We start from the raw sequence: 27,058 nt of genomic DNA on the forward strand, positions 1-27,058 counted from the left end.
TCTCTGAGGAAGGGAAGAGGTTGAGGAGGGAGCAGAAGGTTTGTTGGTCAGGGCTGAGAGGAAGTTGAAGTGGTTCGGTCCGTCTGTACACCGTATATTCCCTCCAGTGATCCGAGGCTGCTGACCCTTGGTAGCCTTCCTCTGTGGTCAGCCCTTGGAAAGGATGGAGGTTGGATGTGGACACAGTGACCCAGGGTGCTCCCAAATGGCACCCGATTCCCATAGGGCTCTGGTCAAAAGTAGTGCACTATGTAGGGAATAGGGTGCCATTTGGGACACACTACCAGCTATTGCTGCCAGCAGCTCTCCAACCCTTTGGACATTAGACCAGGAACTGGCAACAGGACGGTGGGGTGGACATGGACAGAAGGAGCCCTAGAGATGCTGTGTATGCCGTTTCCATGTCGACCAGTCGGTCAGTGCCCATGACATGGAAAGTCTCCCTCTCTATGACCATAGCAGGCCAGGTAAGGGTGACCTTTCACATTATGGGGAGAGAGGGAGGGAGAGAAAGAGAACAAGAATGAGAGAACCAGACAGAAAAAACTGACGGAAAAAACAAAGAATGACAGACGGAAAGAGAGATACAGAGAGAGAGAGAGAGAGAGAGAGAGAGAGAGAGAGAGAGAGAGAGAGAGAGAGAGAGAGAGAGAGAGAGAGAGAGAGAGAGAGAGAGAAAGATAGATAGATAGAGGGAGAAAGAGATAGATCTATGGTACTGAGCCAGGATAAGGTCTCCTCTCAGTCCTGATGTCTCTTGGCCATCAGCAGGAGTCCTTGGCCATCCCCTCTGAGGTCAGGCCCTCAACGGAAAATCAGCTTTTATTCATACACATAAAATGCACCTGCCCTCTGTATTAAAATGATATAAAATATCAGAACAGATCTGGTTCGGCAAGAGGTCCCTGATTTACTCTTTCTCAAAGAAGACAGAATGTCATTGCTTGGCTAGAGGGAAAGGTAAGATACCAGTAAGTAGACCTACCTAATGATCCCTTTACTTATGATACTGCTCTTACTAGGAATAGGAATATGGACATATTCATTATCGTATTACAGAAAGTGATTTGGGGCTCATATTTCGCGTCAGCCCCATTTGAAAACAGATATGAATGCATACAGGTAAAATAAAGCATAGACGGCTCTGTTAAAACAATGAAACGTCTGTTCTCCAGTAGTCTGGATGGTACAATGACCAGACCTGCTGTCTCTCACATTCGTCTCTACTGAAAGAAATATAGCAGGCTGAGAATAAAATCCAGCCGTGACATTTTCACCAAGCAAAGCCTTTCTTTCTTTAATAGCTGGGATCTGATGGTTTAAAACGCTGTCTGTCAATCTCTATATTTATTTCATTTTATATATATATATATATATATATATATATATAAATAAAGGTCACAGAAAGGGCTTTGGTAACTGGAAATATTCAAACCTGGTAACAAAGAGAAATGCTTAGGTTGGATTTGTGTTACCTGAGCTCTGAACTCTGGATCTAATAAAGGTATTATAGGCCAGGGTAATCAATGTCAGTCTGCCCTGTTTGTGGCAACTAGTGCTTACTGTTCATAGGAGTCATACTGAGAGCAGAGGGTGACTTTAACCCAAAGGTCATACAAAGGTCGATAGCATGACCTCTGACCTCTCTCTGTTCGACCACTCACCCCCAGGATGGTCATCATCATGCATGATGGAACTGTTTACCTATGTCCTCTAGCCCAAGAGCCTCGCAAGAAGAAATCGCTTTCTTATTGAGATAAAACAAAAACATATCAGAGATCTCAGAGATGTAGTCTGTAAATGACTGGTATGGGGTCAGAGAAAAAAAGTGAAGCTACCGACTTTAATGCATTATGTCAGTATATCAGTGAGGTGACCATTGAATTTATGTAATCATTTAATGCTTTAAGGATGATTTTAAAAAATAGATGCTGTCCCTCTGACATGTTGTGCTTAAAACAGTGACGGTACAACTTAGTGACGGCTCAACGAAGGATGTTCTGAGTTAAGAGCTGCTGTGTCTAACCCTGTCCTTTTCCAGAGCCGTGCTGGGCTGTGTGTTAGGTTAGGTCATGGTGAAAACAGAGGTATGTGTTGAGTAACACCTCAAAGTGGGGCTGAGGCTGCGCCCCAAATTGCTCCCTATTCCCTGTATAGTGCACTACTTTTGACAAAAGTAGTGCACTATATAGGGACTAGGGAGCGATTTGGTACAGGCTCTGATGCTCTGAGCTGAAAAAAGCAGACACACATTGAGGGAGAGACGGAGAAAGAGGGAGAGAGAACAGACGAAAGGCAGAGAGCGGCCCGGAGCCCTGCGGGGCCGCGAAGGCCGAGGCAGACACCACACTGAGCCGCCCGCCGATCTGATCTGCACCTGCGGCCGTCCGGCTACACCTCCTCCTCCTCCTCTCCCCTCCCCTCCCCCAGCTCGGTTGACACGACCTTCAGGGCTGGCGCGTGGAAAGCCTCCACGCCTCCAACATGACAGCCAGACTCTCTCTCCCTCTTTTTCTCTCCCTCTTTCTTCCCCTCTCTTCTCTCTCCCCCCTCACTCTTTCTTTCTCCCCCCCTCTTTCTCCCCCCTCTCCCTCTCTTTCTCCCCTCCCCTCTCCCTCACTCCCCCCTCCCGCCCTCTCTCTCTCCCTCTCTCCCCCCTCCCTCTCTCCTCCCTCCCTCTCTTTCGCTCCCCCCTCTCTCCTCCCTCTCTCTTTCTCCCCCCTCCCTCTCTCCCCTCTCTCTCCCCTCTCTCTCTTTCTCCCCCCTCCCTCTCTCTCTCTTTCCCCCCTCCCTCTCTCTCCCCCCCCTCACTCTCTCCCCCCCTCTCTCTTTCTCCCCCCCTCCCTCTCTCTCCTCTCTCGTGTCATCATATCACGCCATCCCGGCCTTGCGTGTGGCTGTGGCCTGGGTTTTGGCCCGTAGCGTGCCCCCAACGGAGGGAGAGACACGCGAGCGCCGGACCTGATGACCCGGTGGGCTGGGAAATCCATCAGCTGCCACACGCCTACGCCAACCCCACGGCAACGCGCCACGGCTAATTGGGTTCAAGCGGCTGTGAGCTGTGACTTGCTGCGGTAGAAAGGTGTGTAACACACAACCACACACACACGCCCGCATACACACACACACCCTAGCCTGCAGCAGAAAGGTGTGTGTAGTAAGTATGACCTCACCACCAAAACGAGCTCCCCCAGAGCCCCAGATAAAGGGGGCTTCTGATAACTAGCAACTAGGTCATGTGGTACTCTTAACCCGGCTTGATCATCTTTGATCCCACCTTATAACGTCACATTACACGCACGCACACAGTCACACATACCACATCACTTTTACTGAAGACGTCTGAGTGGGAAGTGTGCTTCCAATGCAATTAACCAATCATTATCCATTCTGTGGATTTCTTATATAAAAAAAAAAGTTGTTTGACATTCTAAAACACTGCCTGTTTTACCTGAGTACTGTTCTTCAAAATATGTGATCTTTTACACCACTGGATCACGTTTGATCCTTCCCACCACGTCACATTTACCCTGCATGCAGAGGACAGACCTCTCTGAGAGGAAAGTATGCTTAAGCCAGTCATTTCTGTGGACAACTTTTTGACATTGTGTGACATTTTAAAAACGGCCTTTTACTTTTACGAAGTCTTTTACTTCAAAAGATGCAAACTTTTAAGCGCAAGGCTTTTCTGTCACTGAGATTTTTGACAAGGTGAAAAGGCTTCTCTTGACAATACCAAAACATTGAAACGTTTTTGCTGACGTTACTTACGGAGAATGGTTTGGCAGATCCCTTGTCGTCCTTGCCTGAGATGACCTTAGCGTTCCGTCTGCTCTCCCGCAGGCGCTCGATGGGCGGTGGCTTCACGAACACCACGTAGGGTTTAAACTCTGCCGTCCTCAGGTGCTTTATCGTCTGCAACACACAGAGGAAAGAGAAAACACAGTTAGGAGAGGAGAGGAAAGGAGAGGAAAAGAGAAAAGAAGAGAGTGTCTGGTTGGAGATATCGCAGAGTGGAATTAGACCCAGATCTCAGTCTGTCTAGCCTGTCACAGTGCAGAGGCGATGACACGTTACACAGCTGGGTCGCGTTGACACGTAGCAGTGTGTGTGTGTGTGTACTGAAACGCAGCCGAGCAGTGTTAACCGACGCCGGTCCACCTCCCTCTGGGCCCGATACCACGGCCTCTCGCTGTGTTCTGCTGAGCGGGTCAGAAACCCTGGGCCGATACGAAGTCTGCGTCCAACACTGCACCCTATTCCCTATTAAGTGCACTAGATAGGGAATAGGGTGCCATTTGGGACGCAAGCGAAGACAGGAGCAGAAGACAGGAGGGAAGTGGAGCTAGACTACCATTCATCTCCATCACAGAGAGAGAAGAGGAGGAGAGTAGAGCTTTCATCTGACGCTCAGACGGTCAGCATGGGACCAGTCAACATCCCTTGCTCTGCAACAAGCTGATATGAAACTCATGTGAACGACTACTGAGCGAGGTAGAGAGCTAGAAGGGAGCACAAAGGCGCAGACAAGTGCGACCACGCACATATAAACACATGTACACAAACGCACACAGCAGGGGCTACCAAGGGGCTCAGTTAACTGCTTGCTACTTGGTCAGGGAGAGACGGTTTGAAAACATGCCAGTAATCTATATAAATGTATTTCAGCCTCTATATGATTATTTACTCAGAGAAAACAAACATAGGATGCCTATGGGGCCCATGCAAGTGTGTGTGTGTGTGTGTGTGTGTGCGAGAGGCAGGGTTGAGGCAGGGTGGGTGCTAGGCTGTGGATTGTAACTGTGGGGTTTGTGGGCTCTCAGCGACATACAGGCCACTTAAGAGAGGCAGATCACCACCACCCAGACACATAAGCCAAAGAGGAAATCTTGAAATAAGGAACATTAGCGGTAATTGCTGCTAAAAATGCCCCTTTAAGCCGGGTTTGGTTGGTAACCCAGTAAGCAGCCAAGGCCTACAGAAAGCCGCGGCTGCCTCTGGAAGTCTTCTGAATGATGAGATTCCTCCAGGAGATAGGCAGAGAGAGAGGTGCCAAAGGGATATACACTGAACAAATATATAAACGCAACGTGTAAAGTGTTAGTCACATGTTTCATGAGCTGAAATAAAAGATCCCAGAAATTTTCCATACGCACAAAAAGCTTATTTCTCTCAAATTTTGTGCACAAATTTGTTTACATCCCTGTTAGTGAGCATTTCTCATTTGACAAGATAATCCATCCACCTGACAGGTGTGGTATATCAAGAAGCTGATTAAACAGCATGATCATTACACAGGTGCACCTTGTGCTGGGAACAATAAAAGGTCATTCTAAAATGTGGAGTTTTGTCACACAACAATGCCACAGATGTCTCAAGTTTTGAGGCAGCGTGCAATTGGCATGCGGACTGCAGGAATGTCCACCAGAGCTGTTGCCAGTGAATTGAATGTTCATTTCTCTACCATAAGCTGCCTTCAACGTCACTTTAGAGAATTTGGCAGTACATCCAACTGGCCTCACAACCGCAGACCCCTTGTATGGCGTTGTGTTGGCGAGCGGTTTGCTGATGTCAACATTATGAACAGAGTGCCCCATGGTGGCGGTGGGGTTATGGTATCGGCAGGCATAAGTTACAGAAAACGAACACAACTGCATTTTATTGATGGCAATTTGAATGCACAGAGATACCGTGACGAGATCCTGAGGCCCATTGTCATGCCATTCATCCGCTGCCATCCCCTCATGTTTCAGCATGATAATGCACGACCCCATGTCTCATAGATCTGTACACAATTCCTGGAAGCTGAAAATGTCCCAGTTCTTCCATGGCCTGTATACTCACCAGACATGTCACCCATTGAGCATGTTCGGGATGCTCTGGATCGACGTGTACAACAGCGTGTTCTAGTTCCCGCCAATATCCAGCAACTTCACTCAGCCATTGAAGAGGAGTGGGACAACATTCCACAGGCCACAATCAACAGCCTCTGATCAACTCTATGTGAAGGAGAGTGTCACGCTGCATGAGGCAAATGGTGGTCACACCAGATACTGACTGGTTTTCTGATCCACGCACCTACTTCTTTTAAAGGTATCTGTGACCAACAGATGCATACCTCTATTCCCAGTCATGTGAAATCCATAGATTAGGGCCTAATGAATTCATTTCTATTGAATTATTTCCTTATATGAACGTTAACGCAGTAAAAACATTATTGCACGGGATGAAGGGAATGACATTGGTAGGGAAAAGGAGTGGTAGAGTAGAGGTAATGACTGAGGGGATGGAGGGTAGAGGGAAAGACTGAGGGGATGGAGGGTAGAGGGAAAGACTGAGGGGATGGAGGGTAGAGGGAAAGACTGAGGGGATGGAGGGTAGAGGGAAAGACTGAGGGGATGGAGGGTAGAGGTAAAGACTGAGGGGATGGAGGGTAGTGGTAAAGACTGAGGGGATGGAGGGTAGAGGGAAAGACTGAGGGGATGGAGGGTAGAGGGAAAGACTGAGGGGATGGAGGGTAGAGGGAAAGACTGAGTGGATGAGGGTAGAGGTAAAGACTGAGGGGATGGAGGGTAGAGGGAAAGACTGAGGGGATGGAGGGTAGAGGTAAAGACTGAGGGGATGGAGGGTAGAGGGAAAGACTGAGGGGATGGAGGGTAGAGGGAAAGACTGAGTGGATGGAGGGTAGAGGTAAAGACTGAGGGGATGGAGGGTAGAGGGAAAGACTGAGGGGATGGAGGGTAGAGGTAAAGACTGAGGGGATGGAGGGTAGAGGGAAAGACTGAGCGGATGGAGGGTAGTGGTAAAGACTGAGGGGATGGAGGGTAGAGGGAAAGACTGAGGGGATGGAGGGTAGAGGGAAAGACTGAGGGGATGGAGGGTAGAGGGAAAGACTGAGCGGATGGAGGGTAGTGGTAAAGACTGAGGGGATGGAGGGTAGAGGGAAAGACTGAGGGGATGGAGGGTAGAGGGAAAGACTGAGGGGATGGAGGGTAGAGGGAAAGACTGAGGGGATGGAGGGTAGAGGGAAAGAATGAAGGGATAGAGGATAGAGGGAAAGACTGAAGGGATAGAGGGAAAGTAAGGGAAGATTGTGACTGGGTCAGGGACTTGTGTAACTCACATGAGGCTGAACGTCCAGCAGGCACACCTTGTTCTTGGACAGCACAGAACGCACAGAGTCCAAACTGGTTCCATAGTAGTTCCCTTTATACTCTCCATGCTCTATGAACCTACAGAGAGAGAGAGGGAGACTTGTGTGAGTGTAATATTTACGGTTCACTTTTTATTGTTTATTTCACTTTTGTTTACCTATTTCACTTGCTTTGGCAATATAAACATATGTTTCCCATGCCAATAAAGCCACTTGAATTGAATTGAATTGAGAGAGAGAGAGAGAGGGAGGGGAAAGAGAGAGAGGGGGAGAGCGAGAAAGAGAGAGAAAGAAAAGAAAGAGGGAGGGGGAGAGGGCGAGAGAGAGAGAGAGAGAGAGAGAGAGAGAGGGAGGGAGGGAGGGAGAGAGAGAGAGAGAGAGAGAGAGAGAGAGAGAGAGAGAGAGAGAGAGAGAGAGAGAGAGAGAGAGAGAGAGAGAGAGAGAGAGAGGGTGGGAGAGAGAGAGAGAGAGAGAGAGAGAGAGAGAGAGAGAGAGGGAAAGAAAAGAAAGAGGGAGGGGGAGAGGGCGAGAGAGAGAGAGAGAGAGAGAGAGAGAGAGAGAGAGAGAGAGAGATTAGAACAACTTTAAAGTCCTCAATGAGGCAATTCATTTTGCAGCACACATCCACACAGAGAGGGAAAGTCATAGAGAGAGAGAGGTATGAGGGGAGTAAAAAAGCATAAGAGGAGGTCCGTGAGTAAAGGTTTCACTCACATCATTTACAACTACAGGCTGGGATTAACATTAAGATTAATGTTAAATAAAACCAATGTATCATTCACCTACCCTGAGGACTAACTGTATTATAATCTTATTCTAAGGCACTTCAGTTCACTCCTTTCTTATTTATATACACTATCCACACACACACGCACACACACTCCTAACTGAGATTCTGTTCAGAATAAGGCCATTATAAAAGCCTACAGTACCACAGGGACTAAGGATTACTCTATCAACCACTGACGGATCCTCAGATAGCATTCTTCAGTACAACACAAATCCAGACAGTCTGGCACAATAACCCTTTATATAATCTTCTATGCTACACTTTAAATCAGTAACACCTGTTTGTTTAAAGTGTAGAAGGAGAATGCCAGGAGCGTGTCTAGTGTGTGTGTGTGTGTGTGTGTGTATGCGTGTGTGTGTGTGTGTGTATATGCGTGTGTGTCTCACTAAGTTTACATTTCTAAATAATAAGACAGTGTGTGTGTTTGTAGACAAAGTGTGTATTCCAAATGGCACCCTAGTCCCTATATAGTGCACTACTTTTGACCAAGGCCCATACGGGCATAGGGTAGTGCACTATGTAGGGAATAGGGTACCATTTGGGATGCTCCATCAGACTGGTCCTGATGATCATTGGGCTGAATGTCTGTACTTGCAGTACTAAAATCCATGTAAAACACATTTTATAGTAATTGCCTCATGTAAGAACATTTTATTCCGTTTCAGAAAAGGAGCCTGTAGTCTAACAAGCTCTTATATTTGGTTATGGGAAATTCATTTAATTTCATGTTTAAAAAGGCATGCCATAGCCATACACTGCAAAATACTATGCTGTTTGTTGTCACAAGTGCTGCTCTATACTGTAGATTGGGAGAGCTACTGTTGAGAAGTGTAGCATGCCAAGACTGGTTCAGCTAAATTGGGAATGTATGGATGCTATCCATTTTTTGCAGGGAACAGGGCTTTCCTTGGGAAAGTTACACACACTTTCAGGCACTGCTAGTTACTGTCCGTGGCCCATTTCTCTACTGGCACTGAGAGAGAGCTTCTGTGTGTGTGTGTGTGTGTGTGTGTGTGTGTGTGTGTGTGTGTGTGTGTGTACATTGTTATGAGTGCATGCACCAAAGCGCAATGCAAACAACAAGGCTATCTCACTCTTCTCCTCTCTCCACTGCCTTGTAATTTGTGTTTGTGTGTGTGTGTGTGTGTGTGTGGATTGTCCCACATCACAGTCCCAACATTCACCCCTAACTCTAAACTTCCTGACAGACATACCATGCCGTGCCCCATGACCAACCACAGCTGAGCCAGCCCTAAAAATACAACAACCTACCCTGGTCCCAGCCTCTTTCTGCATGCACTGACACTCTATACACACTCAGCACCCCAGCCATCCTGTTGTGTGTGCGTAGGGAGCGAGACAGCCGGAAAGGCATCCATCACTAAGGATGTTCATTTCTGTTTCAATTTGTCCGCCCGCATAATGTGAGAGCGGCTCCTGAGTGTGAGTGTCAGCGGCGGGGCCCGGGGCCACCTCAAAGAAACACACACGCACATGCACACAGGGCAGAGCGGGGCCCTCTGTGACCTTGGGGCCCTTTGTAGAATAGCTTTTTTACCAAGCCAGGGCCTGGCCCTGTCAACACCACCTCACACTCAGTCAGGGAGAGTCATAGGGGAGAACCCTGGTCTATTTATAGAGAACCCTGCTCACGTCAGCTGAGGTCATTCACCAGTCTGTCTCTTAGTTACACTGCCCCTAGTGGCCAGGGAGGAGATGGCAGAATGTGGTTGATTCCAGAAAGAGGTACTGAATGAGATCTCCAATGTAAGAGCTGTGCGTTTTAGTTACACTGCAGTTGTTGTGCCTGTGGGAATGGATGGACGCAGATAATATGTATTTGACGTGGTGTGTTTTGTATTAGAGGTGGTATTAGTGCTGGTTATAGATGACTGCGGTTTCAGAAGTATACTTACTTGTTGTTGTGGATGTCCGTCTCAAAGATATTTTTGGAGATAAAGTGATACTCCACCCCGTCATTCTCCTGGTTCCTCTTCGGCCTGCTGGTGTCTGTAGTAGATAGACAGACAGAGACAGAGAGAGAGACAGAGAGAGAGACGGGGAGAGAGAGACATCACTACTAATCCAGACATTCTGAGTCACAGTTCTGACAGGAATCATTCCTTATTACCATCCCAGTAATTTCTCAGTAAAACACACAGCACTGTTGGTGTTCAGAGCTAGGCCTTGTGTATGATTGAGAACCTCTAGTGGCTAGGGCACCACTAGACTCAGACACTTTACTGACATTCAGTAGTCAACGTTTACAGAGGAACATTCAATTTGGCACATTAAAAAACAGTCAGTAGTGTACACACATGCACGCACACAGGAGCAGTTCCATTAGATGGAGACTAAGAGGCTAATGTAATTGAGTTGGGTAACTCTCATTAAGATCATTTTCTACATTTGCTTCCTCATAAACCTCTGCCATTAAAAGGGTGACACGTGGAGGCAGCAGAGCGGCAGCACAGTGTTTGTGTGTGTATGAGCAGCGAAGCCAGGGTCGAGTGGATTTGCGAGGGGCGAGAGGTCCCGCCGTGCCGTCTGTGGACATTGAACTGCCGCTTGTTTAATGAGAGATACAGGGGTCGGAGGTCAACTCCGTTACACGCTTCAGACAAATTGGCCGCACGCTCCTTCCAGCTCCAAAACAAACTATTAAACTTTTATCACCGTTCCTACAACCGCCACGCCAGGTTTACAGTTCCTTCCTAGTTTTCTTTCCCTAACTCGCCGTGTGCCTAAGATGTGGCTATTTCTGGGATGTGGCCTCAGTCGTCGGAACAGAGTGGAGGGACAGGGACTGACGATTTCTTTTTCCACACTGTGGGTTTTTATGTGCGTGGCCAGTGGAGTTCACGGACGAACAACTTAAGTGATTTACTGGATTTGTAGCTCAGTTTGAAAACTGTAAATCCATCCTTCCCGAAAGAGAGGAGGAAGACTGGCCTCTGCAATGAATCAATTACTCATCAACAGAATAGGCCTACATCTTCAGCCACAGTTGGAAAAAACTACGAGTCCAGACCGTCATAAGATAACATATATTTATGCCTCAGAAGCCGCAAGGAGCAGTATGCGCAACTGTATAAGATAGTCTTTCAGTACATAGAGCCAGACCAATACAATATATATATTATTTAGCATCTGCTCAGTTGTATAGGAACTATTTACCGTGCAACAAAGGAATCTGAAATGAATTTCATTCCCCAATCATGGAAAATATCTGTCAGTAAATCTGGCCTGAAATCAAAATGTTTAACCCCTATCCATCCTAATGGCTCATTGCAATCCCTGCTTTTGTTACTGACTGGCAGGCTGAAGGATGGTTTACATTCTACACACACATGGAGGGTATAAAATACCTTAACTGAGAACACAAGCCTTATGGTGGTCTTCAGAAATATGTTTTTCAAATTAACAAAAGGGGCTAACGCTTTTTGGGCTTTTAATCCGAAACAACAGCAAGTGTTATCTGTAGGCCAACGTTGGCAGTGATCAAATAAAAAGGGGGAAAGAGATACTTTCCGAGACGCTTTTCCCTCTCAATGAAACCCAGAGGTCTGGTATACTACAGTGGGGAAAAAAAGTATTTAGTCAGCTACCAATTGTGCAAGTTCTCCCACTTAAAAATATGAGAGAGGCCTGTAATTTTCATCATAGGTACACGTCAACTATGACAGACAAACTGAGAAAAAAATACCCAGAAAATCACATTGTAGGATTTTTAATGAATTTATTTGCAAATTATGGTGGAAAATAAGTATTTGGTCACCTACAAACAAGCAAGATTTCTGGCTCTCACAGACCTGTAACTTATTCTTTAAGAGGCTCCTCTGTCCTCCACTCGTTACCTGTATTAATGGCACCTGTTTGAACTTGTTATCAGTATAAAAGACACCTGTCCACAACCTCAAACAGTCACACTCCAAACTCCACTATGGCCAAGACCAAAGAGCTGTCAAAGGACACCAGAAACAAAATTGTAGACCTGCACCAGACTGGGAAGACTGAATCTGCAATAGGTAAGCAGCTTGGTTTGAAGAAATCAACTGTGGGAGCAATTATTAGGAAATGGAAGACATACAAGACCACTGATAATCTCCCTCGATCTGGGGCTCCACGCAAGATCTCACCCCGTGGGGTCAAAATGATCACAAGAACGGTGAGCAAAAATCCCAGAACCACACGGGGGGACCTAGTGAATGACCTGCAGAGAGCTGGGACCAAAGTAACAAAGGCTACCATCAGTAACACACTACGCCGCCAGGGACTCAAATCCTGCAGTGCCAGACGTGTCCCCCTGCTTAAGCCAGTACATGTCCAGGCCCGTCTGAAGTTTGCTAGAGTGCATTTGGATGATCCAGAAGAGGATTGGGAGAATGTCATATGGTCAGATGAAACCAAAATATAACTTTTTGGTAAAAACTCAACTCGTCGTGTTTGGAGGACAAAGAATGCTGAGTTGCATCCAAAGAACACCATACCTACTGTGAAGCATGGGGGTGGAAACATCATTCTTTGGGGCTGTTTTTCTGCAAAGGGACCAGGACGACTGATCCGTGTAAAGGAAAGAATGAATGGGGCCATGTATCGTGAGATTTTGAGTGAAAACCTCCTTCCATCAGCAAGGGCATTGAAGATGAAACGTGGCTGGGTCTTTCAGCATGACAATGATCCCAAACACACCGCCCGGGCAACGAAGGAGTGGCTTCGTAAGAAGCATTTCAAGGTCCTGGAGTGGCCTAGCCAGTCTCCAGATCTCAACCCCATAGAAAATCTTTGGAGGGAGTTGAAAGTCCGTTTTGCCCAGCGACAGCCCCAAAACATCACTGCTCTAGAGGAGATCTGCATGGAGGAATGGGCCAAAATACCAGCAACAGTGTGTGAAAACCTTGTGAAGACCTACAGAAAACGTTTGACCTGTGTCATTGCCAACAAAGGGTATATAACAAAGTATTGAGAAACTTTTGTTATTGACCAAATACTTATTTTCCACCATCATTTGCAAATAAATTCATAAAAAATCCTACAATGTGATTTTCTGGAGAAAATAAATCTCATTTTGTCTGTCATAGTTGACGTGTACCTATGATGAAAATTACAGGCCTCTCTCATCTTTTTAAGTGGGAGAACTTGCACAATTGGTGGCTGACTAAATACTTTTTTCCCCCACTGTATATGTTGTCTATAAGAGGTTAGACATCGAACCAGGGGTCACATTTGTGAACAATTAACAGCAGTTATTATGGGAAAAAGAGCGACTGCGAAGGGATTTTAATACCAGTGACATTTCAAGTGTCAGACACAGAATGGGACACATCCATTATGCCACGCTGCATGTTCCAAACATGGCAATTAATATCAACAGATTCCGTTTATCCCTTCCTCCTCGCACATTTCCCAGCGAGCCCGCAGTAAATATGCAATTACTCTGGCTGTGTCCTGCTTAAATACAGAAATCAAACCAATTCATTTTTCCTAACACGTTGGCCTTGGTTCGGGCATGTGGGCTCAGAAATAGTTTTTGCTGCTAAAAAAAATAAATATAAAATAAAAAATACTAAAAGTTACAAACTGAAAAACCTTGGCAGTGGTTTGAGGCTAAGTCATAACCAGCATTGTGGCTGGATGGTGTTCAGAATTATGGCAAGCTGTCATTTAGTTCTTATAGATGGAGGGAGAGGGGAGAGAGAGAGGAAGAGGGGGAGAAAGTGGTAAGGGAGCGTGGTCGGGGAGAGAGAGCTGGAGGTGGAGAGAGCAGAGAGGGTGAGTAAGGGAGCGTGGTCGGGGAGAGAGAGATGGAGGTGGAGAGAGCAGAGAGGGTGAGTAAGGGAGCGTGGTCGGGGAGAGAGAGCTGGAGGTGGAGAGAGCAGAGAGGGCGAGTAAGGGAGCGTGGTCGGGGAGAGAGAGCTGGAGGTGGAGAGAGCAGAGAGGGTGAGTAAGGGAGCGTGGTCGGGAGAGAGAGCTGGAGGTGGAGAGAGCAGAGAGGGTGAGTAAGGGAGCGTGGTCGGGGAGAGAGAGCTGGAGGTGGAGAGAGCAGAGAGGGTGAGTAAGGGAGCGTGGTCGGGAGAGAGAGCTGGAGGTGGAGAGAGCAGAGAGGGTGAGTAAGGGAGCGTGGTCGGGGAGAGAGAGCTGGAGGTGGAGAGAGCAGAGAGGGTGAGTAAGGGAGCGTGGTCGGGGAGAGAGAGCTGGAGGTGGAGAGAGCAGAGAGGGTGAGTAAGGGAGCGTGGTCGGGGAGAGAGAGCTGGAAGTGGAGAGAGCAGAGGGCGAGTAAGGGAGCGTGGTCGGGGAGAGAGAGCTGGAGGTGGAGAGAGCAGAGAGGGTGAGTAAGGGAGCGTGGTCAGGGAGAGAGAGCTGGAGGTGGAGAGAGCAGAGAGGGTGAGTAAGGGAGCGTGGTCGGGGAGAGAGAGCTGGAGGTGGAGAGAGCAGAGAGGGTGAGTAAGGGAGCGTGGTGGTGGTGCCAAAACATGAGGCAGTGGAATGGCATTTCTTCAGGAGGTAGAAAATAAAGCAGCGTTTCCTTCATCACTCTGGGCTTGTCATGCGGCCCGCGATAAACAGACAATTACACAGTCAGGAGGAGAACCACTCCACTCGCCTGGGTGGAGTGTGTGTGTGTATGAGAGAGGGTGTGTGCGCCTGCCTAGAGGCCCGGGGCCTTGAGACGCACAGCCGCCCAGCCTGAGAACAATGTCTTGGCGTTAGTCACCCCCAGACAGCTCTGTGTGTGTGTGTGTATGTGAATGAGTGGGTGTCTATGCATGGGTCTATGGACCTTCACCCTTACCAACATCCACGAAGGCAACAACAAAACTGGCTGCAGAAAGCTAAACAACATTCATCCAGGGTGATGTCTGATTTCTTACCAGTTAAAATCACAGGCGGCATTTGGCCTCAGTTTAGTGATAATCTAACCTGGCACCAAATACGTTTACATTTCTGTGCCAGCGTACAGCCAATCTATGTTTCAGTGTAAATGCAGTACCAGTCATTGTGTATGAGGGTTCAGCTCACTGTGGGAATCCAGCCAGAGTGCATCCCAAATGGCACCCTATTCCATATTGGCTCTGGTCAAAATAAGTGCACAACATAGGGAACGGGGTGTCATTTGGGATGCAACCAGAGCAACTTGTCTCCATAACCATCTGATACAGACCAGAGCTTCCGGTATTTATGAATTACAAAGACAGGAGCATCCGTCCTGCTGACCACCTGACAACAGCTCACCTAGTAACTGTCTGTCTCTTTCCTGTCTGTCTGTCTGTCTGTCTTCCATCAATAAAAGGATCAGAAACATATGGAGAGGAGAGGGGGTGTAAACTCAGACTAACCACCCCCCCAACACACTCCACGTCTCCATTAGACACACCCCACCACCAGTCTGGTCTAGTCTACGGTTCGGGTGGACTTACGTGGCACGGTCACACCGAAGTGTTGAGGGTCAGAGATCAGCAGTTTCCTTTTCAGCTCATTTAGACCTACCCCCGTGGGACCTAGAGAGAGAGAGAAAGAGAAAGAGAGAGAGCGAGAGCGAGAGCGAGAGCGAGAGCGAGAGCGAGAGAGAGAAGGACGGAGAGAGAAAGAGTTAAAGCAAATATGTTTGCTTTAAGCCATAAGACTGCTGAACAACTAATCAAATGGCCATCCGGACTATTTCCATTGACACCTCCCCCGTCCATTTGTTTTTGCACTGCTGCTACCTGCTGTTTATTATTTACATTTGACATTTTAGTCATTTAGCAGACGCTCTTATCCAGAGCGACTTACAGTTAGTGAGTGCATACATTTTCATACTCTATGCATAGTCACTTTACCCCTACCTACATGTACAAATTACCTCGACTAACCTGTACCCCCGCACATTGACTCGGTACCGGTACCCCCTGTATACAGCCTCGTTATTTTATTGTGTTACTTTTTATTATTTTTTACTTTAGTATATTTGGTAAATATTTTCTTAACTCTTTCTTGAACTGCATTGTTGGTTAAGGGCTTGTAAGTAAGCATTTCACAGTAAGGTCTACACCTGTTGTATTCGGCATGTGACAAATAGTTTTATTTTTTGATCATTAAAACATCATCAGTCAAGCAGTCATCACCGCCTCCCCATAATGAAGGAGTTGCGGGCGAGCGGCCGGGCCGTAGGAGCGAGGCAGTGTGGAGGCCAGGTCTGGTCCAGGACGGGACACAGCAGAGCGGAATTCTTTCCATCCCATCAGCCAATGAGAGACACTGATAAATGTGTGATGGTGTTTACAGACCCAAGCACACACACACGGGCAGACACGCATACAAACACACACACCTTGGCTAAGTCCATTCATGCTCGGAACCGAGAAGGCCAGACTGTGAAACTCACTGACCGAGCCCTCTGTGCTCTCACTACTGTAAATATGACTGAGGTGTAGTGAGAGGAGGAGAGGAGTGAGGGAGTGAGAGGAGGAGAGGAGTGAGGGAGTGAGAGGAGTGCAGCACCAACAGGCCAAGAGAGCACTCTGTTGTGTTTCCCTGAACAGCCTGAAAAATCTACAAGGACCCATCTCAGTGGGCAGCTGGGGTTTTCATCACATCTACTGGAGAGAGAGGGAGAGAGGGAGAGGGGAGAGGGAGAGAGGGTGGGGGGGAGAGGGAGAGAGGGAGAAGTAATGCAATATTGATTTGTCTGCGGCTCAAGAGCCTTGCAACTTTTCCAAAACACAAAAGCTGGTGCTCCCTCCTCTCCCCTCTCCCCGTCTCTCTCCCCCGTCTCCTGCCTGAAACCTATACTATATAACGTCAGCAGGAATAGCCAGGCTGATATGAGGCTAATTCAAACAGACTCTGTATCGATGTCTTCAAATAGTGTGGACAAGAATCAATTATGGAAGTACAAGGTTCCACGCCCCTGGTTCTAGAAGCGTTACAGCGGCAGGAAGCCCTACAGCTCCCTACAATCCGTCTGTAGAATGGCAAAAAGGCAGGGTTGATCCTGGATGGAATTCCTGACATGCTTGTCGTTCTGGGCAGCCGCTACAAATGCATCGGGTCCTATTGGAAATTCATTTTCGCAGGCAAATGTGTTTAGCAGGCCGCCATCTAAAACAAATGGACATTGAGTTCACTCACTGATGTGGATGAGGTGGAAAAAGAGAGTGTGAAAAAAAAAAAAAAAGAGGGTGGTGGGGTTATAAGAGGAGGTTGAACACAAGCGCTGTACTCTTAGACATTAGTCATCATGTCTGTCTGTCTGTCCTATCTGGTGTGCTCACCTACATTTCACTTCCTGTCCATCCTTCCAGAGAGATTTTAAGCTGCTCTGACAAACAGGTGTGAACAAAGACTGCCTTTAAGAGTGTGTGTGTGTGTGTGTGTGTGTGAGAAAGAGAGACAGAGAGCCACCTCAGGCCACGAAGCAGTGTCTCTTCCTGAAGGGATAAAGTCTTTCTCCATACACACATGGCAACATAGGCAGGCACATGCACACACACACGCACAGGCCCTGGTCATAAGGAGTGCACTACAGAGGTAATACAGGCCCTGGTCATAAGGAGTGCACTACAGAGGTAATACAGAGCCATTTGAGCCCTACAATAGTTTAGCGCTCGGCCACACATGTCCTCTCCGTCACATGGTCCCTGTAAGTGATAAAAGCTGTTTCCTCAGCACATTAAGCATCCTTCATTCTCCATGTAAAAAAAATATTTTTTTTTAATCTGTAAAAAAGAGCTATCGTCCAAAAGTGAGGGCCTACCGGCCCTAGTGAACTGCAGTCGCCGTCTCACATAAACAGCACACGGCCACGTGAAGACAGCTATCAATCTTTCAGGAGAGTTTTCTGAGAAAAAGTCCAAACGGGTCATGACGCTCTCCTCCGTGTTGATTTATTAAGATGAGGAAACAGAGTTCACTTTTAAAATTTGTTTCGAGAGACCACAAGGAATGTGACTGTGCTGTTTAAAAAGAACGTGTGTGTGTGTGTCAGCGGTGTTCGAGCGTGTTGTTGTAGGTGTTAAAGGCGCTGGAGCGAGGTAATACAGGCCTTTTTATTAACCGTATCTCAGCACAGTGGTAAGATCAAGACAGAGGAGCGGGCTGCTCCCCCCAGCCACAAGTCTAGCACTGCGTCCCAAATGGCACCCTGTTCCCTTTATAGTGCATTACTTTTGACCAGACACCATAGGGAATAGTTTCTAGTTCAAACACGTTGTTTGTCTGAAGCATTGCGGCGCAGCGGTAGTGGCCGTTTCAGTGGTTGTTGGCCCCTCTTCCCGGCGGCGTCAGGCCCCACTACGAGCACCTCACCGTGGGATGACAAACGGATCACGCTCCCTTACACTTCTACAGCTCTCATTAAACTATTCGCACCTTCTACCTCGTTCCCTCGCCAGCAGGCGTTCTCTCTTTGTCTCGCTCTTTCTCTGGCTGTATCCTAAATGGCACACTATCCCCTATATAGTGCTACTGGGCCCTGGTCAAAAGTAGTGCACTATATAGGGAAGGGAATATGGTGCCATTTGGGACACAGCCTCTCACTACCTCTACGTCTGATGTACGGTGGAGGACATGCTTTAGAATATATCGGACAACCATTAAGACCTGTGGCTTATTCTGGTCGCGCTACAGTCTGCCAAATCAGTACACTGCCTGTGTGCACGCACCAACACACACACACACACACACACTGCCTGTGAGGCCTATATAACCTGGAGCAAAGAACACACTGCACTGTGGTCTGACTTTCTGAACTAGCAGAAAGAAACAGGCCTGCTCTATTGTGCATTGTTTGTTTTTAACAATCTCCAATACAATGGTGACCTTATAAAACAAAATGCCCCAATAAAAAAGCATATTTCTTTGCAAATGTTTCTGAATTATACTTGATTGGTATAGTGTATTGTGTTAAATTGAGTCTCCTCTCTCTCTGGAAGCCATCGGGAAGGAGGGAGCATGTTGGGTCGGTGCTCCAGCACTCCTCTCTCTATGCCGCCGCCCCTCCTCCCTTCTCTCCCCTCTCTCTCTCTCTCTCTCCCTCCCTCCTTTGGGAGTGAGCGCGGTGTGGTGGGTTGGTGCTCTTGCCCTCTCTCCTCAGGCAGGTTGCAGTGCCAGTAAAAGTGTCAGACTGCATTACTGCCCTCATTAGAGAAACAGCCTTTAATATCTGGAGCTTAATAACTTCCAGGCCAAACGGAGAGCACATCACATAGCGTTAGAGCTGAGGGGGAGTGGAGGGGCGATGTGAGTCCTATCCAACCTCCACCACCCAGCCAGCTAGGCATCCAGAGGGCTAGGGTAACCTCAGCCTCCTCCAACAACAAATACGACAACAATTATATGCGGAACACTAAGGCCATTTCACCCTACTACGAACCATGCCTGAAAAATAAAATAAAAATGTATAAAAACAGATAAACAATCTCTCGGTCCTCCACATCCATTTTAATAAGAGTAAGTAGATAATAGGGTCTACTTTGTTGGTTGGAGATCATTTGTTGACTCCTTTTCATCCACATAGATGGATAAACAACTAGAGGGACGTTGGATGCTCCAGGGACCTTCCTTGGGTGTGTGTGTGTGTGTGTGTGTGCGTGTGTGCGTGTGTGTGTTTATGTGAGGGGAGTGGAAAGAGGAGTGAGGAAGGGGGCCAAGGCAAGCACAGAAAACCTGGTCCTGTTTGGAGGACCTACACGCCTACTTCACTTTCTCCTGGACCACTAGGCGCCTGACGTTTACAATGGAGAAAGAGATGGTGGGAGGGAGAGAGAGAGGAGAGAGAAAGAGAGAGAATTGCTCATGAGTAACTCATAATAAGAAAAAGAGAGAGAACTCCAGAGAGAAAAAGGAAAGGAAAGCATAAAGAGGAAACATAAAACAGATCTTTCCTTGGCCTTTCGCTTCGTTAGGTGTGAAACTGTCCATAGGTTGTCGTCCAAATTACAGAAGTGAATTGAAAATATTTACATTAGCGAGACAGAGGAGAGGTTATGTGCATTGTAGAGAAAGAGAGGCCGTGGCGTCCACTGTGTTGCACAGCCTGACATGCTGCCTGGCAAGAAAATGGGCTAGCTAATTAGCAACACGCTATGATGAAGTCCATACCACTGTGTGTCACCGTACCAAGGCCTGGTCAATCATGCTAAACAGACATACTGCAACACAAGCCTCACTTTTTATTCTCTTAATAAGAGCATAAAATAGAAAGTGAGCAATATCTCCAGAATGAAGAACGATTCATATGCAGCTGCACCGATCAGTAGCACTGCTAACCTTGAGAAGAAAAAGCGGCGTGTGAGGAATACATTCATTATTCGTGTAATTTGCAATAATAGATCCAATATTTATATTCAGGTTTTAGGTCTTAATTCAGTTGCACCTGGGCTTAACGTTATTGTTCCACCAGTCATTGGCACATTGCTTTTCTCTAAACTACAAAAGAAGGAATAAAAACAAAGCTAACTTTATTTCAAGATTTTGGCACTTAATAAGCCTTCTGGAGGACTTTGTAATACCAGCCTTAAAGGCAAGTGTTAACAATTCTGTCAAGTATAACAAAAAGAGGGACATTTAGAGCTGAGCAAGGTGCTGTAAATGAAAAGCACTAAATATGAATAAATCCCCAGCCAGCTAGCCCTGTGCTGTCATATTCCACCAGGGCATTAAAAGTTAAGGGGGCTTGCGTGTGGGCGGGAGCATGTTTCTGGGTTATGGCTGTGTGAGGGCAAGGCTGAGCCTGGAACTCTGACTGACTGGAGCTCCACACTCTCTCTCTATGGGGAAACCAGTTTTAGACTTAAACGATGGCCTCTGCCTTGCCAAGTTCAACAGCTCAGCAATCCCCAGTGGCCCATGGTGGCAGTAGTCAGTTACTCACTGACTAGGACAGCAGCTTGGCCCAGCTCTGCCATGTCGTGTGGGTGTGTTACTCACCGACGAGGACCACCAGCCTGTGCTTGGCCCCGCTCTGCCTGCGGTGGGGAGTCACCTCCTCGTAGGTGGGCACGTCAGCCATGTCGTACTGCTCACTCTTCTTACACTCATACATGGACTTGTTGGTCTTCTTGTCTCGCCTGCTGAGGCGGAAGCTCCGGCGAAAACCAGCTACAAATCAGAGAGAGAGAGAGAGAGAGAGAGAGAGAGAGAGAGAGAGAGAGAGAGAGAGAGAGAGAGAGAGAGAGAGAGAGAGAGAGAGAGAGAGAGAGAGAGAGAGAGAGAGAGAGAGAGAGAGAGAGAGAGAGAGAGAGAGAGAGAGAGAGAGAGAGAGAGAGAGAGAGAGAGAGAGAGAGAGAGAGAGAGAGAGAGAGAGAGAGAGAGAGAGAGAGAGAGAGAGAGAGAGAGAGAGAGAGAGAGAGAGAGAGAGAGAGAGAGAGAGAGAGAGAGAGAGAGAGAGAGAGAGAGAGAGAGAGAGAGAGAGAGAGAGAGAGAGAGAGAGAGAGAGAGAGAGAGAGAGAGAGAGAGAGAGAGAGAGAGAGAGAGAGAGAGAGAGAGAGAGAGAGAGAGAGAGAGAGAGAGAGAGAGAGAGAGAGAGAGAGAGAGAGAGAGAGAGAGAGAGAGAGAGAGAGAGAGAGAGAGAGAGAGAGAGAGAGAGAGAGAGAGAGAGAGAGAGAGAGAGAGAGAGAGAGAGAGAGAGAGAGAGAGAGAGAGAGAGAGAGAGAGAGAGAGAGAGAGAGAGAGAGAGAGAGAGAGAGAGAGAGAGAGAGAGAGAGAGAGAGAGAGAGAGAGAGAGAGAGAGAGAGAGAGAGAGAGAGAGAGAGAGAGAGAGAGAGAGAGAGAGAGAGAGAGAGAGAGAGAGAGAGAGAGAGAGAGAGAGAGAGAGAGAGAGAGAGAGAGAGAGAGAGAGAGAGAGAGAGAGAGAGGGAGAGAGAGAAGAAGAGAAAGTTGAGTCAGTCTGTAAGGGGGAGAGTTGACTGTGTATACTGTATGTACAAGTATATTTGTGTCTGCACAAAATGCCTGCAGATGCACATTTACATTTATGAGCATTTCAATATCTATCAGGTCTGGCTTTATGTACAGCAGCCCTTCATATGTAACATATTGAGAGTGATATCTGTGCAGTAGGTGAGAGTAGTGAACGCTAAGCCAAACGGTTTCCCTGGGCCCTGTCAAAACTATTGCACTATATAGGGGATAGGCAGCTAGATCCAGAGAAACCGTTTGGTCGGTGAGTAACAGCTCATATTAGGATCATATGTAATGTTGTCTAACACTTTTGTCTTCTAGAGACCATAAACACATTATTGCCACGTTCCATTGCATTTCTCCTCCCAGCCTCAGTTTATGTCATCTAGCTAGCTCTTATGTCATTTCTCTCTTTATGTTAGAGGATGAGTCTCAAATGGCACCCTATTCCCTATACAGTGCACTACTTTTGTCAAAAGTAGTGCACTTTATAGGGAAAAGGTTGCCATTTGGGATGCAACCATAGCCTTTTGAACCTGACTGGTGCGTTTTTAGCACATTGACCTCTACCTCCTGTTCCTCTCTACAGGAGGTCAAAGAGAGAACCAAAAATGGCAGGTGGGAAGGAGGAGTGAAGGAGACTGGCATTATTCCATGTCATTTACTGCTGCTACAGTATGTGAATTTACTGCTAGTTGCTTCATGCTTGTCCAGTTGACACAAGTACCGGTCAAGCATTTCTCATTCTTCTCAGACTACTTTGGTACTGTAGGTGGTGTGTGTGTGTGTGTGTGTGTGTGTGTGTGTGTGTGTGTGTATGTGTAAGGAAGTCTTTGTGGTGGTGGCATTCCATGGACATGCAGCGCATGATAAACCAATCAAACATGACAACCGTCATAAATTGACCCAAACAAATGGTCTGGTTTGAATGCTCTCCGGCAGTATCAAACAGAGAGAAACGTATCCCTAATTTGAAGAGCACAAGTTTCATATTTATTACAGACAGTTAAACCAAAACCCGCAAACCGAGGACACTTAGCTAATATCCCGTTCCTGCACACGGCAGAAGGGTTCTCTCTCTCTATTTCTTTTCAACAGTGATGAATGAACCCAGCTTTATGATGCAAGATGCCCAAGTAAGATTAAGGCAGCATGAAAATGATACACTGGAGAGAGAGAGAGAGAGAGAAAAGCCCTGATCCAATCCTATAATACTTTCCACAACATGGAGAAACCGTGATGCGAGCGGTAGGCGAGCGTTGTGCAGATGTGCTACGAGAAAGAGAGCGAGAGAGTGTATAGCTATGTTCTTTGGAGTTTGTTCTTTTCCAAACAGTCACTTAATAAGGATGGAGACCTACGCTGTGTCAAAAATGAAACACGTCAAACATACGACTTCAGCACAATAACCCATGTGTGTATGGCTAAAGTATTAAGGCATGTCACAATGCGTGTGTGTGTGTGCGTGTGAGAGAGAGAATGTGTGTGTATGTGTCTGAGTGTGTGTGTGTGTGAGAGAGCGAATGTGTGTGTATGTGTCTGAGTGTGTGTGTGTCTGAGTGTATGTGTGTGTGTCTGTGTGTGTGTGTGTGTGTGTGTGTGTACCCTAGCGTTGGGATATTGTGTTACAGCTAATGTTCAGGGCAGACTTTGTTCCACTGTGGGCAGGACAGCACGTTCTGGGTTAGGACTATGTTGTCTGTGCCACTTCTCCTGCGGTGTAACCTTCTCATTCAACACCCCCACTGCTCTGACCGAACACCAGCCAGAAATAATTAGCCATCTGCTCGCCACACAGTGGAAAAGATGCACTGAATAGAATATGCTGCTCCTAGCTACATTACTGTAACAGCAAGCGATGCACAATGTCATCATCATCAATGGTTAACATCATAGCAATGCTATTATTAAGCCATTGCTGGGTGGATAATATTAGCTAAGGTTGTCCGGTTGGTCCCTGGTCAAACGTATTGCACTATATAGGAAATAGGGTCTTGGACAGACTCCAGGACAAGTTCCACCTCCCCTCTGGATCGCTCTAATACTGTGGTCTGATTAGCGTGATGCTGCAGTACGGGTTGTTCCATTCGATTAGGGGGCCTTTCGGGGCCCAGAAGGCGCCAGCGTTTCATTGGCTCTGTCAGAGGGAATCTCTTTGTTTTCCTTCAGGGAGGCAGGTGCACGGCGTTTCATTACCAGGCTCAGCTGCAGCCAGTCAATACACATCTCTGTTCCTGTTGTTGAAGGCCCTCCGTAATCCCGGGCCCTTCAAAATCACTTAAACCCTTCTAGACAGCTCCATCCAAATAACAGAAAATAACTAACCCCTAACTCCTCTACTCTATTCGTGGCTAAAGATAAATCAATCAAAGAAGCGAGACAAATGCACGCACATGAACAGCGAAGCCCAGATCATCTCCATGGAGACAGAATTAGACGAGGCCAGAGAGCGAAAGGGCTGGAAATGTATTCAACCCAAATTAAATTAATTAATGACTCAACCTTCTTGGTCTGGACCCGGACCTGCTTCTCATTGTCATGAAACCTCTGTGTTACTGTTAGAGCAGAGAGTTTGTGTTACTGTTAGAGCAGAGAGTTTGTGTTACTGTTAGAGCAGAGAGTTTGTGTTACTGTTAGAGCAGAGAGTTTGTGTTACTGTTAGAGCACAGAGAGTTTGTGTTACTGTTAGAGCACAGAGAGTTTGTGTTACTGTTAGAGTACAGAGAGTTTGTGTTACTGTTAGAGCAGAGAGTTTGTGTTACTGTTAGAGCAGAGAGTTTGTGTTACTGTTAGAGCAGAGAGTTTGTGTTACTGTTAGAGCACAGAGAGTTTGTGTTACTGTTAGAGTACAGAGAGTTTGTGTTACTGTTAGAGTACAGAGAGTGTGTTATTGTTAGAGCAGAGAGATTGTGTTACTGTTATTTTTTTATTTTTTTTATTTCACCTTTATTTAACCAGGTAAGCCAGTTGAGAACAAGTTCTCATTTACAACTGCGACCTGGCCAAGATAAAGCAAAGCAGTGCGATAAAAACAACAACACAGAGTTACATATGGGGTAAAAAAAAAATAAAAATACATAAAGTCAAAAATACAACAGAAAATATATATACAGTGTGTGCAAATGTAGCAAGTTATGGAGGTAAGGCAATAAATAGGCTATAGTGCAAATTAATTACAATTAGTATTAACACTGGAATGCTAGATGTGCAAGAGATTATGTGCAAATAGAGATACTGGGGTGCAAAGGAGCAAAATAAATAACAATATAGGGATGAGGTAGTTGGGTGGGCTAATTTCAGATGGGCTGTGTACAGGTGCAGTGATCGGTAAGGTGCTCTGACAACTGATGCTTAAAGTTAGTGAGGGAGATAAGAGTCTCCAGCTTCAGAGATTTTTGCAATTCGTTCCAGTCATTGGCAGCAGAGAACTGGAAGGAATGGCGGCCAAAGGAGGTGTTGGCTTTGGGAATGACCAGTGAGATATACCTGCTGGAGCGCAGACTACGGGTGGGTGCTGCTATGGTGACCAATGAGCTAAGATAAGGCAGGGATTTGCCTAGCAGTGATTTATAGATGGCCTGGAGCCAGTGGGTTTGACGACGAACATGTAGTGAGGACCAGCCAACAAGAGCGTACAGGTCACAGTGGTGGGTAGTGTATGGGGCTTTGGAGACAAAACGGATGGCACTGTGATAGACTACATCCAGTTTGCTGAGTAGAGTGTTGGAGGCTATTTTGTAAATGATATCGCCGAAGTCAAGGATCGGTAGGATAGTCAGTTTTACGAGGGCATGTTTGGCAGCATGAGTGAAGGAGGCTTTGTTGCGAAATAGGAAGCCGATTCTAGATTTAACTTTGGATTGGAGATTCTTAATGTGAGTCTGGAAGGAGAGTTTACAGTCTAACCAGACACCTAAGTATTTGTAGTTGTCCACATACTCTAGGTCAGACCCGTCGAGAGTGGTGATTCTAGTCGGGTGGGCGGGTGCCAGCAGCGTTCGATTGAAAAGCATGCATTTAGTTTTACTAGTGTTTAAGAGCAGTTGGAGGCTACTGAAGGAGTGTTGTATGGCATTGAAGCTCGTTTGGAGGTTTGTTAACACAGTGTCCAATGAAGGGCCAGATGTATACAAAATGGTGTCGTCTGCGTAGAGGTGGATCTGAGAGTCACCAGCAGCAAGAGCGACATCATTGATATACACGGAGAAAAGTGTCGGCCCAAGAATTGAACCCTGTGGCACCCCCATAGAGACTGCCATAGGTCCAGACAACAGGCTGTCCGATTTGACACACTGAACTCTATCTGAGAAGTAGTTGGTGAACCAGGCGAGGCAGTCATTTGAGAAACCAAGGCTATTTAGTCTGCCAATAAGAATGCGGTGGTTGACAGAGTCGAAAGCCTTGGCCAGGTCGATGAAGACGGCTGCACAGTACTGTCTATTATCTGTTAGAGTACTGTTAGAGCAGAGAGTTTGTGTTACAGTTAGAGCAGAGAGTTTGTGTTACTGTTAGAGCAGAGAGATTGTGTTACTGTTAGAGTACAGAGAGTTTGTGTTACTGTTAGAGCAGAGAGTTTGTGTTACTGTTAGAGCAGAGAGTTTGTGTTACTGTTAGAGTACAGAGTTTGTGTTATTGTTAGAGCAGAGAGTTTGTGTTATTGTTAGAGCAGAGAGTTTGTGTTACTGTTAGAGTACAGAGAGTTTGTGTTACTGTTAGAGCAGTGAGTTTGTGTTACTGTTAGAGCAGTGAGTTTGTGTTACTGTTAGAGCAGAGAGTTTGTGTTACTGTTAGAGCAGAGAGTTTGTGTTACTGTTAGAGCAGAGAGTTTGTGTTATTGTTAGAGCAGTGAGTTTGTGTTATTGTTAGAGCAGAGAGTTTGTGTTACTGTTAGAGCAGAGAGTTTGTGTTACTGTTAGAGCAGAGAGATTGTGTTACTGTTAGAGTACAGAGAGTTTGTGTTACTGTTAGAGCAGAGAGTTTGTGTTACTGTTAGATCAGAGAGTTTGTGTTACTGTTAGAGCAGAGAGTTTGAGTTACTGTTAGAGCAGTGAGTTTGTGTTACTGTTAGAGCAGAGAGTTTGTGTTACTGTTAGAGCAGAGAGTTTGTGTTACTGTTAGAGCAGAGAGATTGTGTTACTGTTAGAGTACAGAGAGTTTGTGTTACTGTTAGAGCAGAGAGTTTGTGTTACTGTTAGAGCAGAGAGTTTGTGTTACTGTTAGAGTACAGAGTTTGT

General features: G+C 46.7%; 1 protein-coding gene across 2 annotated transcripts in view; it reads right to left on the reverse strand.

Moving 5' to 3' along the window:
• The window catches only part of LOC121549949 (MAGUK p55 subfamily member 7), a 234,906-nt gene that overhangs the window by 4,937 nt on the left and 202,911 nt on the right, over positions 1–27,058 (reverse strand). For both annotated transcript variants that reach the window (XM_045210516.1, XM_045210515.1), the window contains 5 exons: positions 20,853–21,023; positions 15,362–15,442; positions 9,860–9,953; positions 7,124–7,232; positions 3,772–3,915 (listed from right to left, as the gene is read on the reverse strand). In XM_045210516.1, coding sequence (XP_045066451.1) covers positions 3,772–3,915; positions 7,124–7,232; positions 9,860–9,953; positions 15,362–15,442; positions 20,853–21,023 — 599 coding nt within the window. The remainder of the gene's footprint in view (positions 1–3,771; positions 3,916–7,123; positions 7,233–9,859; positions 9,954–15,361; positions 15,443–20,852; positions 21,024–27,058) is intronic.

The sequence above is a fragment of the Coregonus clupeaformis genome, chromosome 34 (assembly GCF_020615455.1).
Source record: "Coregonus clupeaformis isolate EN_2021a chromosome 34, ASM2061545v1, whole genome shotgun sequence".
In the NCBI taxonomy this organism is placed as follows: Eukaryota; Metazoa; Chordata; class Actinopteri; order Salmoniformes; family Salmonidae; genus Coregonus; species Coregonus clupeaformis.